This window comes from Equus caballus, chromosome 4, assembly GCF_041296265.1.
Source record: "Equus caballus isolate H_3958 breed thoroughbred chromosome 4, TB-T2T, whole genome shotgun sequence".
NCBI lineage: Eukaryota > Metazoa > Chordata > Mammalia > Perissodactyla > Equidae > Equus > Equus caballus.
Window position 1 is genome coordinate 9234323 of NC_091687.1, and position 13002 is coordinate 9247324.

Below are 13002 nucleotides of genomic sequence, written 5' to 3' on the forward strand. Positions count from 1 at the left end.
TAATTTTTTTTAGTTGCTGCATTAAAAAAAGTAAAAATAAACAGGTAATATTAATTTAGGACTATTTTTATTTAGTCCAAGATATCCAAAGTATTATCATTTCATCATGCAATAAATATAAATATTGTTAATAGGATATGTTACTTTTTCAACACTAAGTCTTCAGAATATGGTTTGTATTTTGCACATTCAGTCTATCTTACCTTGGACTGTTGGTCTGGTAACATTTCAAGTGCTCAATAACCACTAGTGTGGCCAGTGGTTGTTGGATTAAGCAGCACAGATTCTCCTCCAAATGCTTCAGAAATGCTACCTGGATGAACTTTAGAAAGATCTCCTCTGACTAGATGGCTTCCTGAATCTGCACCAGCTTGTCCACTTGAGGCTCTGCAGTGGGCCTGCAGAGGTGGCCTCCAAGAAAGTCTATGATGCTGAAGAATGGCCCCAGGCCAACCTAAGGGGCCCAGAGGTGATGTAAGTTGCCAGAAATGAATGGACGGGGAGTCCAAGTACTTTTTTGTGGGTCCCAGGCAACACACTATTATATTCCTGCACCACACTTCTCCAGCCCCAGCACTGCCAGGAGACAGCTCTGGCAATACTTGGCCTCTATGGCCTCTTGGCGACTTTATCTGCTTTCAGGACCAAATCTCTCTACACATCTGACTTAAACATGGCCATCTGGAGGAGCCTCTTGGGGTCTTGGCCTTCCTTTTGGCGGTATCAGTGGATGTAGCAGACCGTGGTGTGGCCAGGCCCACCAGGATGGCAAAGCTATTTGCACACACCACCACTGAGGCTTCCTACTCCAGCTTCACTGCCACCTGTTTGCCTGTGAGGAAGTTAGTGGTGAAGCAGGGAAAGCAAAATCCCTATAGCCTCCCCATACACCCCTAACTGGAGAAGGCAATGGGGGCTCACCTGGAAACAGATGGGTCCAGAGCAAGACAGGGGGCCCAGCATGGCACTGTGGATAGCCGAGCATGGCTCAGCTTCCTTCCTGAGTGACACAAAGCCCAGAATGATCTCACTGGGAAAAACGCTGAGAGGATGTGCATCTTGGTGCGTGGTGGAGGCCAGGTTGGGACCTGAACCACTGCTTTCCTGGGGGCACAAGGAAGTGACTTGTGAGAGAAATGAGGGAGGGAATGAGGGGCTGGAAAGAGAAGAGACAGAAGTGTGACGACATTGTGAAGCGAGGGATGATAAATGGTGGGAAATCTGAGAACTGCTTAAAGAATGTTGGTGGAATAATAACAGCAGTAACACCATTCTTTGATTGGATGTTGACTATACTTTAGCACTGCTCTAATTGGGTTATGTTCATTGTTTTAGTAAATCCTGCAAATGAACCTGTGGGCTAAATATTATAATCCTCAGTTTAGAGATGGGGAAAACAGGGCTGGAATTTTAAATTAATTTCCCAAGCCTGCACACTGTGAAAGATGACACAAGTGGGGCCATATTAAAAAGAAGCTGGAGCAGCCATTTCTGAGGAATTGCCTTGCTCATCTTGCTTTCTTTATCTTCCAAACTTGACTAAATTGGCAACATTCCATGCAGTCGGTAAGGACAAGAATATCCTGTTTGTAAGAACTGATGAACTTGAACTTTACTGATGACCAAATCGCTAACCAATCAATGGAGTATTAGACTTTTGCTTGATAACTGAATCACAAACCAATTTGTAAAGCACAATCCTAGCATTACCTTGTCTAGTACCCTTGAACTCTTCTTTAATACAACTTACCTCATCTTCTTCCCTTTTTCTAATAAAAATTCTGATCTTTCTCTTGTAAACAGGATGCTATTTGGGTTTCTACCTGAATCTGTGTTCCCTGAATTGCAATTCCTTGATCCCAAATAAATGCTACGCCCCTTAAACTGATTCCTGTTTTTATACATTGACAAATGGTGTCAGAAGTGGGATCTGGAGAGATTTCATCTTTGCACACCAGCATCCCCTGGAAATAGGTTTGTTACCAATACAAGTCCCCTTGTGTGCTCACCATTTCCTCGGACCACTGGCTCCTCCAATCATGAGCCCTCTCAAGTTCTGATCTCCCTCCCTTTTGGCCGAAGTATTTGCATTTCCTTAGGGTTTGGAGGACGATAGCCCAATCTGGGGTCAATCGACCAGGAGACAATTGTGTCAAGCCAACTCACAACTTTTGCTGTCTGAAAAAATTTCCTTGTTTGGACCACCTTACGGCAGCTCACAGTTCTCGCCATCTGAAAGGCTTTCTCTGTTTCAGCTGGCTATGACTATTGTCATGTGAGGATTTATTCCCTATATGGTGAGACTCAAATTCTGAGTTTTGTGCAGTTTCTCCAAACAGCTGTAGCCAGGTAAAAACCTGGGGCTTGCAACTGGTGTCTCTTGGTCCAGCTGTGCTTCAACATGGAAATTTCATTTTCTACAAGTTCCTCAGAATTCCCTCCCTTGGAAACTCCAGCTGGGTTTATATTTAAGAACTACAGTCTTTCTTTAGTAAATTTTTGTCCCAGTGGACTAATAATACTGAAGATGATTTAAAATTACAGTGGCCACTTTGGGGCTAGTTCGAGCTTGTAAAACTTGTCCTTTTGTGCACTAGACTTGAGAATCAAAGACAAGACAAATTGAATGCCATCTTTAATTTTTAAAGACTCAAACGTGCCACCTCTGGCACAAGTGCTTAAAAACAATGGTCTCAGAAGCTGTAAAATATTTACAAAAAAACAGGAAGATCTTGCTCAGCTTAGTTTATGTCCTGAGAGCTTGACTTGGTAGCTGTCAGGTTAGAGGCACAAAATATGGTCATACAGAAATGTGGGTTGCATCCCATTTGTGGCTAGAATTGGCTGGGAAGAAATAGAGATGAAACTCCACTTGTGGCTAGGGGCCTACCAAGCTACCAGCCTCAGGGGAATTACACCAGCATTTATATAAGATCATTTAAGAAGAACACTTAAAAGCAAAGTTTTCAATATTCCAAAACAGCCTTATTGAAACTTTTGTGGCAAAAGGGTAATGAAAAATTAAGATATAAGAGGTACCTACAAGAAAAGACTATATAACATTTCATTACATTAATGGCTTTACAGACACTCCCATAGCCAGATTTGAAGGAGGCCCTGTATGGGCCCCTCAGAGAGTTAAGGAAATTCTGAGAGATTTTCTGGTATGCTGCTGTGTTACTCCCTTAAACAGTCAAGGGGAAACTAAAAATAAAATTTAATGGGATTGTTTAACACTACTAGAAATATTTACTGTTTGCCCTGGCTGAAACCTGACAAGATACTTGAAACAATTTAGTAATTTATGTTGAGAAATTTGGCCAAATTGGAAGCTGATGTTCAGAGCCTGATAACACTGTTTTTCATATAAGCCTCTTCCCTAAGTTAAAATAAAGCTATATGCCCAGAGGGAAAGAAGCAAATTAGGGATGATGTAGTTGGAAAGGTAGACTAATCTATGATAACATTTAACTTACAACACAATTTCTGAGGAATTGAAAGCAAGTATCCTTACCTTTAAATCTTTGAGAAACTGGAAATGTAGCCCTAGAGGTGGTCAGATTCCACTCGTTCCCTTTCATGAATCCCCAAAACTGCCCCTACTTATCTCAAAAAGCCTGGGACGTCTCCAGGAACTGTTATCTAGACTATCACCAATTCCTAAGACTAAATGAATAAAGACCCAAACAGCTATAGCTATTGCAAACTCTTGCCCCAAATCTAGCATCGTCAGTGTCTTTACAAATATTAGAAGAAAGAAAGCTTTAACTGTCTAAGTGGATAAACTTATTTTATTCCGTCTGCCAGAAACACAATTTGGATAGAACTATTATTTCATAACTAGTGAGCTTTGAAGTACTGTACATGATTCATGGCAGTAATTTTAAAACAATAGCTATGGCATCTCTATGTATGTGTGTCTATATAAATGTATGGAAGATAGACGTGATATTTTTGTACCTCTGAATGGAATAATTTCTAAAAGAACTCTATTTAATCGGCTTAAAACAAGCACTATATATAATTGAGTATTCTCTCAAAAATGTAATAGAAATTAACCCAAATGAATTTCACAATCACGTGATCTAGGAAAATATTCAGTATTAAAGCTAATTTAAGTTTATTGTCATTAGAGTTATCAGCATTAAATATAAAACTTTTGTTCTACATAGGTTTACTGAAAGTCAAAGAAATTCACATTATCTCTGTTACAAAATTTGGCAGCAAAAAAATTGATGGTTGACTCTGTCTAATGTCTCATGAAATTTTTGTAGGTAATCTGAACATAATTACTGGGGACAAGTAAACTAAATAGATGTAAGTAAGATCAAAACCTTATTTGGTGAACTTTTTAACAATAATTATGTGTTATGGTACATATACTTAAAAATAACTTCAAAACCTTTTTGATAACTTGAAATCTTAGAGTTCTGCTAAGTTAAATGATGGGAATTAATTGAATTTCCAGATCATTTCTAAGTAGGATAAAACACTGAAATAGTAATTGTTAAATAAGTCTAAGTTGATCTATTTTGGGCTTGTTATTACAGAAAAACTAAAAGATTTTTGAGTTTACTAGGAAACATTACTTTTGCCACATTAAAATAAAGTATGCTATGAGAAAATGTATGTTTTCAGTAAAAGAGGTTATAAGAAACAGAGAATTTTTTGTTAGGAAGTAAATTTGTCCTAAGCTAATTTTGTTTATCAGAATAATTTCCTGTTTTGTTTTTAGCAGGTCTTTTATCACAGCATCTCATGTTTTTCTTACAAACATTTAACTTTCTATAGTTTACTGAAAATCTTTAAGTGTCAACATGGTTAAGGGGATAACTAAGCATTACATTGTAAAACTAAGCTTTGCAATGGCCTATAATCTTACTTGACCAAGTGTTTTAAAACATTGATATTTTTGAAAAACTTCCCCAAATCAAATTTTAAATGAAGTCTTTTTTACCGGGAAATAACATTGAATTTCTCTAGAGGGCCCCCAAAACAACTCATCTCAAAGAATTTGTTCTCTCCTCCTATAAAAAATGCAGATATTAGTCTTATTTGTTATGTTAAACTACATGGGAATCATGTTAAATAAATGTTGAAAAGTCTTCTAAGGTTATAGTGCATGGATAAATGTTAATAATATGTGTTCTAAAAATTATATAAAATTCCTGAAATTCTGAAATGTCTTGGTATAGTGTTATCAGTCATAATTCTAGTAAATTTCTTAAAATGTGTGTCATACATTAATTAGGTTTCTTTATTCCTACTTTACCCCCATACACAAAAATACAATCCAAAGAAGATCACTGACATAAGTGAGGAACACAAAGCCTAAACACTATAAATATAAATGAGAATGTGTTAATGCTTCAAGGTACGGAATAAACTTTCATAAAGCTGCAAAGTAATTAAAATACATGGTCCCTGGTACAGTAGAGCAAGTTAAAGCTGGTTCATTTAGTGGACTATACTTCTTGCCTGAGGTCACAGAAGCGAGAAGGAACTGGAGTTTCCACTTGTGATTCTGGTGCAAATGTCATGGAGAAATGTGATGACCTGTTAGAGCAGCAGCATCCAGGGTGCGATAAGAGAGGAGGCATTTGTGTGTTGGGAGAAAGCCCATGAGCACCTTTCTAGAAAGCATTCTTGTGTCAGGCTGGGGACCGGGCCATCTCAGAGGGAGACAAGTGACCCTATCAGTTACTACTGGGAGAACAGTTCTTACAAATCAATCTGAATAAGAATAAGTGTGGAGGTCGTTGGAAATGACACATTTTCAGCCTTCATCCTAAGATTCTGAGTTATTGTGTTGGTTGCTATGCAGAACCTACACTTGTATTCAAAGTCTCCCAGATGCTTCTGATGCAGGTGGTCCACGGGCCACAGTTTGAGAAACACTGTTCTAGGAACTTAAACTCTAAGCTAGAGTCAAGGTTAAGAGTCGTGGCAGAAAATTGGAGGATCCAATACACAAGAGACCACACACATTTGAATCCAGCATTTCTGTACTTCAGGACTAATTTCACAACATTAAACATGGACCAATAGCACACCAAAATACTTCCATATATGACTTTTCAATTCAAATATATACTATTTATTATCTGATTTTTCATCTAAAGTGCCCTTTAATTTTACTTATTGAGAAAAAAATAATATGATAAGATTCATTTCAGTTTAGTACTTGGCCATGTCAATCATGGGGGGGGGGGGGAAACGAACTTTGGCTTTACTTGTTTAAGACAGAACAGTTCTGGCTGTGACTGAACTTCAAAAGAAGGTGTAAGTAGAATACATGGTTGGCATCTCCACAACCATCGCTTTCTTCTCGCCCTTTCACTGTCTCAACAGTGCCATGGTTGGTTATGGTGAGATAAATATCAGTTTGTCTTAGAGATAAATCAGATACCAGCTTGAGGTCTTCATGAAGTCCAAAGTTTTCATTCCATCATTTCTCATTCTCCTGAGTAAGGCAGGAGCTACTTTTGAAGCCAGTTTTTCTGGGAAATTATTGTATAAATGATTAGGTACCAGTAGCCTTCCCATATTGCTCTCCTGAATGTCTCTCTGATCACATCTACTCTAGGTGACCATGTCTGTACCAGGAAGCAGATTGAATGGACTCTACAAGCTCCTAGGACAGCTGAAGGATTGTGCTGTCTGCCAGACTTCATGTCTAAGGCCTGGAGATGGGAGGTGGGTTTTTGGAACCTGCTATGGCTCACTGGGGAGCAGGGAGGCCAGTGGGATTTAAGGGTAGGAGGTTGGGGATTGAGCTCAGAGACTCTCTTTTATTCAGAGCACAGTGAAGTCAAAGCAGGAAGGAAGGCAGGGGCTGATCTATCCTGTGTGTCAACGCTGCTCTTGGCAACCACAAGCAAAATTTTCAGAGCAGGATAGGGTAGATCTGAATCACTGTGTCTCTCCCAGGCAGCACAGTAATACACACCAGAATCACTTTCTTCCAGAATTTTGATTAAAAGTTTAGAGGTTCTCCCTGTGCCTTCATAAGCATGGTATTTCCGTGAACTGATCTCCGAATCCAGCACATCATTTGAGCTGGAGAACTGGTAGTAGAGAAGGCGTTGTGGGGCCATCCTGTTCTGGTATCGGTACCAGTGGACGTAGTCGCTGCTTTCTTTAATATCACAAGTGATTACAACAGATGACCCAGCCTGTCTGGTGACTGACATCTGTGTCCCTTCCAAGTTGGAAGATAGCTGAATGGCTGCAATGGGAACAACAAAAAATAATGAGGAAGAGCTAATAGAATTCCTCGGTATGGCCTCCCGTTGCCAAAAAAGAGAAAAATCCTAGGAACATGGAGGCAGCACACTTACCAGGAGCCAGGAAAGCTAGAAGGAGGGTGACAGCCCGCAGCATGCCTTCCTACTCTGGCCTTAGAAGGAAGGGACAGATGACACGAAGAGCTGACACCCTCTACACTCCAGCCCTGCTCCAAAGACAGGGAGCCCAGGACACAAGGAGAGAGTCAGAGCCAGGCTCTAGACAGCTGTCACAGGCAGGCAGTGACTGAGAGCTCTCCTAGAAGACCACCCAGCTGATGACCCAGAGTGGGTGGGGCTGGGGGAGGCCTGGGGAGGAGCCCTGCCTCTCTCCTCAGCCCATTTCCTGAGAGCCTCCTGGGGCAGGTTGAGAGCAGGCCCTCTGCAGAAGAGGAGGAGCCAGGAACCCTGAGAGCCCAGAGCAGAGGGAGGGACAGCCTGAGCCAATGGAGGGGGCAGGAGAGCCATGGATGCAGCTCCATGTCCCCTGGTGCAGGGAGGGGTCCTGAGTCAGGGGACTTCCCTGCAACTCAGGGTTCAAGTGTTCACGCTGCTGCCATGGGCTTGTCCTGCGATGCAGCTTCTGTATTGTCACCCTGAACCACATTCCTCTCACATCTGTCAGCAAACTGTGAGGCACCCACAGCAAAGCTGATGAGCACTGAACCTGCTTTGGTGAAAGAGTTAGGATCAGTTATGTTGGTGTATATTTGACTCTCCTTAAAGTCAAATGGAAGGATGTGTGTGTGTGTCTGTGTGTGACAAGTCAATTTGTTAGATGATTTATACTCATTCTTATGTAAAAATGTCACCTCACATACACTTGTCAGATTTAGTGAAATTAAAAAGTGCAGGGTGCTATACAATCTTCGGGACACACTTGAACTAAAAAAGTATTTGTTGTTTATCTGCAGTTCAGATTTCCTTCATCATCCTGTGTTTCTTTAGGCAGCCCTCTACTCAGGAATTGTACCCATATCAGTGACTTAACTTGCATTCATAGATGGGTAGATAATTGATCAAACAAGAATAATGAATTCATGGGAGAATTGAAGAGATTCATACGCAGATTTTCACCCTCCCCTCTTTTATAAATGTATTTGGACACATGTTTACACTATTCATAGTAGAATGCAGAAAAATGCCCTCTCCATCATTGTTCTGGCCTCTCTCTCAGGAGGTTCATTTCTGCCATCCTAACAGACAGCTGGGAAAGGAGGAAGGGAGGGTCTCAGGCTGCTCTTCCTTCTGCCTGGGGACCACACGTGCAGGGACATGAGGTGTCACAGCAGCAGCTCTGCAAGAGAACGTTCCAGGTCACTCTGCAGGAAGCAGCTCAGTGCCTTGGAGTCCCAGCACATGCCTGCTGGACAGAATTGTGGTTTACAGCTAAGAGAGGAGAAAATACCGTCACACTAGAGTGGAAAGAAAATTCTTAAAAAATTAGTAAAAGGAAAGTACTCTACAGAATACAATAAGAACTATGGAGCTACAGTTAGGAAAAGAGGGCACTATGGGGGTTAGAATATATTCATGGAATGTAATGTGTCCTGAGAGAGAGAGAGAGAGAGAGAGGGAGAAAGGAAGGAAGGAGAGCAAGAAAAAGAAAAAAGAATCTTAAATTGCACCGTCTGGGTGCAGTGTTGTTAGAGGTAATTATAGTATTCTTTATATATTTGTATTTTTATAAATTTATGTTGCTACGTTAGAAATCAAGATTTCAGTATAAGGGGAAAAGGCATACACAAAATTTTAGTAAAAACCTGTGATCTATAATTTGACTCCATTTTTCTCTAAAAAATACTTTTTTTAGCTATCTACTGAAAAAACTAGAAAGGAATAACCATCCAGCAGTAATGACCTCTCCCAGCATCTGTCCTTCAGCATCAAATACCATTTCTCACGGAAGGACTAGGGCTCAGTTGAGAAACAGCTGAATCTGAATCCAGGAGTGGGAAGGCAATGGACAAGGTCAATGACATCTCGTCTCTTTCAAAAAGCAAGCAAGCTGTGAGAGATGATGGAGGTCACGCCACAGGACACAGAAGCCAACTCACAGAGTCTCTTACTGACCACAGAGAAGACAATGTGAGCACCAAAGGGTCAACACCTATGCAAGCATGTTAAAGCCATAATATATAAAACACACAGGTTCACTGATGAAACTCAAAATTAATATGTCACCCGTGGAGGTGGCTAAGGCACCATCTCGTTATTCACAAAAGGGAAATAAAAAAGAATCAAATATTTCCCTTGCCAGTTCTGTACACACTGTACTTCAGGATACCACAGAGCTTGAATGAAATTTCTTCTTTATGGGAGTATTATAACAGATAAATGCAGGACAAGCATTAAATTAGGAAATTGCCATCATCCACAGTAAGGATGTCCTGGACTAGACAACTAGCATCAATGGCTGTACAGCTCTGCCTGTTATCTCAATGTCTGTGTCATTTCAAGATTGGCATTTCTTAATGGCTTTTCCCTTGTGAGATGTTTAGATTTTCCTCATTCTCCGTGCTGAGTAATTTTGGATTGTATCCTGAACATTTTGAATGTTATGTCAGGGGATCTAGGCAATGTTTACATAATATGGAGATGCTGAGTGTTTTGTTTGCAGGCCATTGACCCAGTTAGGGGTTTCAAGTGCCCTCCTGCTTTAGGTGGGCAGTTCCAATTTACAGTGCTGCTCAGATCTGTCCTGTGGGGGTGCCTTTCAGTGGTCAGTCTAGTACCTGGGCAGTGGTTTACCCCTAGACCAGTTTGCAAAGCCAACGGTAGGATGTTTAGCGTCATATCTATGCCTGTGCAGCTAGGGTTAAACCCAGTTGTTCGAACACTATTGTGAGAGATTTTTCTCAAACTCTCTCCTCTCTGTCATCTCTACAACACTTTTCAATTCACAGGGATCCCCCTTCTCATCCTCTGGCTGGATAGATAAGTGAGGTATTAGCATACTTGCTCTGCTGTGCATTTCCTGCAACTGTATCTGCATTTGAGGCCAAGCAGGGAGAGGATAAAGAGAAGGCAAAAGCCAGCAGGATTCTCTCCATGCTCAGAGTCCTCAGAGCAGGGGTTATAGTTGCATTCAATGAGAGACACAGGGTCAGATATGCTCAGTGTAAATTTTCCAGCCTGGGGCTCACTCCTTGCAATGTGAATTCACAGCTCCTCAATCAAGAGGTGCAGTTTATTTCCAAGGTTTTGCATGTGGAAGGAAGTTGTGGGGTTCCAGCTCTGAGTCTAGGCCTCAAGAGGTTTAATGCACTTCTGCTCGCTCTCTTATACCCTCACTACTGTCATGAGAACAAGCCCAGGCTGGCCTGCTCAAGGGTGAAATACCACCTGGAACAGACCTGATCCATTCCATCCCAGTCCACCTTGACCAGCCCGGCCCCTGCCAACCTGTCAGCTCACCAACATGTATCCAAGCCCAATATAGATGAGTTGAGCTTGGCCCAGAGCAGCAGAAGAACCCAGCTGATCAATGGGCTTGTAAGAATTAATAAATGATTGTTGCTTTAAGCCACTATGTCGTGGCAAGTGTGTTATACAGCATTATTGTGTAATAGGATACAAATAGAGGATATATAATTAGATCAATAGATACTTAGAGGTAGAATTATATATAAAGGAAAAAAGAAAGAAATATATACATAAGCATATAAATAAACACGTAACAGTATTAAATATAAAATTTGTAACAATATGTATGTAAATATTAGTATCTCTAACTTTTTATCGATATCTACCTCTATTTCTGTATATCTAACTTCAGAACTATATCACACTGATGTGTCCACATATATCCTTTATCTTTATAGCTCTATCATTCTCTCTCTCCTTCTATCTCCAATTCTATTACTCCATCTTTCTCTATCTCTTTCTCTGTGTGTCTCCCTCTCTCTTTCTCCCTTTCACTATTTTTGTAACAAAATCTCTCTCTACTTTCTGTTCTTTTTCTCTATATCCATCTTCCCTCCCTCTCTGTCCCTCTGATATTATTTCTCTCTCATCATAACAGAGATCTACCCTTCTCTGTGTATAGTTCTCTCTCTCACTAACTCTTTTAATCTCTGTGCGCTACTGTCTCAGTCATTCTCTTTTTCTCTCGCTCCCACTCTGCTCTGTATCCCTCTCTATCTCTGTTTGTATTACTAATTTCTATACTATCACTATCTATAGCTTCCTGTCCCTCTCTCATATTGACCTTCCTCCTCTTTCTCTCACTTTCTTTCTATTTCTTCCTCTTCTCTGGTCTCCCGGGGCCTGTGGCATGTAGGCAGTGTGTCTGGTCAACTCGCTATGATGGGAGAATGAGTCCAAACTCACAAGTGTAAATTTACTTATTTTGCTTCTCCTGATATTTGTACCTGCTACATATCAAGAGATAAGAATTATTATGGTGATGATAGAAGAGCTGTCAAAAAGATTGCCTCAGGGTTGGGTATACCATAAAGACTATTGCTTATACTCCTATGTCAAAAATAGGAATATAAGGTGTTATCTAGCAGCAATATGGGAAATAGTCTGTTTATCATGAATTATTAGGATTTCCTATGATTTCATGACCTGAGACTGGGTGTCAGTTCTCTCTATACTGATTTGTGATTACAGTGAGGCAGGTCAATAGTGTTTGTAATGGATGTCATGAGGGCACATACCTCTGATCAAGAGCATTTGGAGAAAAGCCTGGGTAGATAAAATATATTTATGGGATAAAGTACCATGTTTGTGTTTTGGGAGATTCTTTTAAGAGTGTCAGTGAAACTGAATTATATAATGTGTGTTCTTTCCATAGAGGATTAAAAGAAGCTGTCGGTGAACAACATCTTCATACAGTCAATCTGGGCTGGGACATGGATGGGAAACAGTGACTCTAATACAAATCATGTCTTATCACAGGAGACTAAAATAGAAGTTGACCGTGGAGGAGAGAGGAAGACACACTCGGTGGACAAAGGGGCCCAGTTCCTGTCCCTGGGCCCTGTGCTGCGCTGTGCCGCCCTGCAGCTTCCCAGAGAGCAGCAGCATCTCCTGCCAGTGCTGGGGCAGGGCTGGGCAGGCACAGTTTCCAGGGAAGCTGACTGCAGCTCAGAAACCTCAACCAAAGCTTTGCATCCTGCCTGCTCTTCCCACAGGCGCTGTGGCTGCTAGCGGGGTGCGTCCTTCAGGGAACTGCAGGTTCTGATCTGCTCCATGTAGTGCCAGCCTTCCAGAGTTCCTTTCCCAGTGAATGGTCCAGTCATGTGGCTCAGCCTGGGAACCCAGCTCCCTGGGCAGACAATGATATAATCCGATACCGTGAGCTGAGGGCAGATGGTCCTTCTCCTTTTGGCTTCCATGCTTCCTGCTTAAACATGCAGCGTTTTGTTTGCATTTAGTTGCTTACACTACCTTTGAGCACCCCCTCCTGGTTATTTTCAATTAATTTTTGTGTATAGAGGAGTCAAGGAATTGAATTCATTGTTTTCCCCATGGATATCCAGTTCTCACAGCACCATTTGTTGAAAAGACTATCCTTTCCCATTGACAACTCTGCTCGTTTCTCCAAAAACTGTTGACGGTAAATATAATCGTTTATGTCTGGACTCCCAGTTCTCTCGATTGACCCCTGCGCTCTCCTTTCCCCAGAACTACACTGGCTTGATGATTGTGATTTTAATTTTATGTTACTTTGAAATCAGGTTCTGTAAAGCCTTGCTTGAAAAGCCTG

The 13002-nt window shown here is 41.2% G+C and overlaps 1 protein-coding gene and 1 gene segment (V, D, J or C); both read right to left on the reverse strand.

Annotated features, from left to right (window-relative positions):
* Nucleotides 1–7580, reverse strand: part of LOC100629239 (T-cell receptor gamma chain C region DFL12) — a 63172-nt gene extending 55592 nt beyond the window's left edge. For both annotated transcript variants that reach the window (XM_070265496.1, XM_070265495.1), the window contains exons 1-2: nt 7341–7580; nt 6917–7228 (exon numbers count right to left, since the gene is read on the reverse strand). The gene's annotated coding sequence lies outside the window, so the exon portion shown is untranslated. The remainder of the gene's footprint in view (nt 1–6916; nt 7229–7340) is intronic.
* Nucleotides 6792–7383, reverse strand: LOC138923906 (T cell receptor gamma variable 8-like). The segment is given in 2 exon segments: nt 6792–7228; nt 7341–7383. Coding segments are annotated over 2 exon segments (480 nt in total).
* Nucleotides 7581–13002: the final 5422 nt, after the last annotated feature.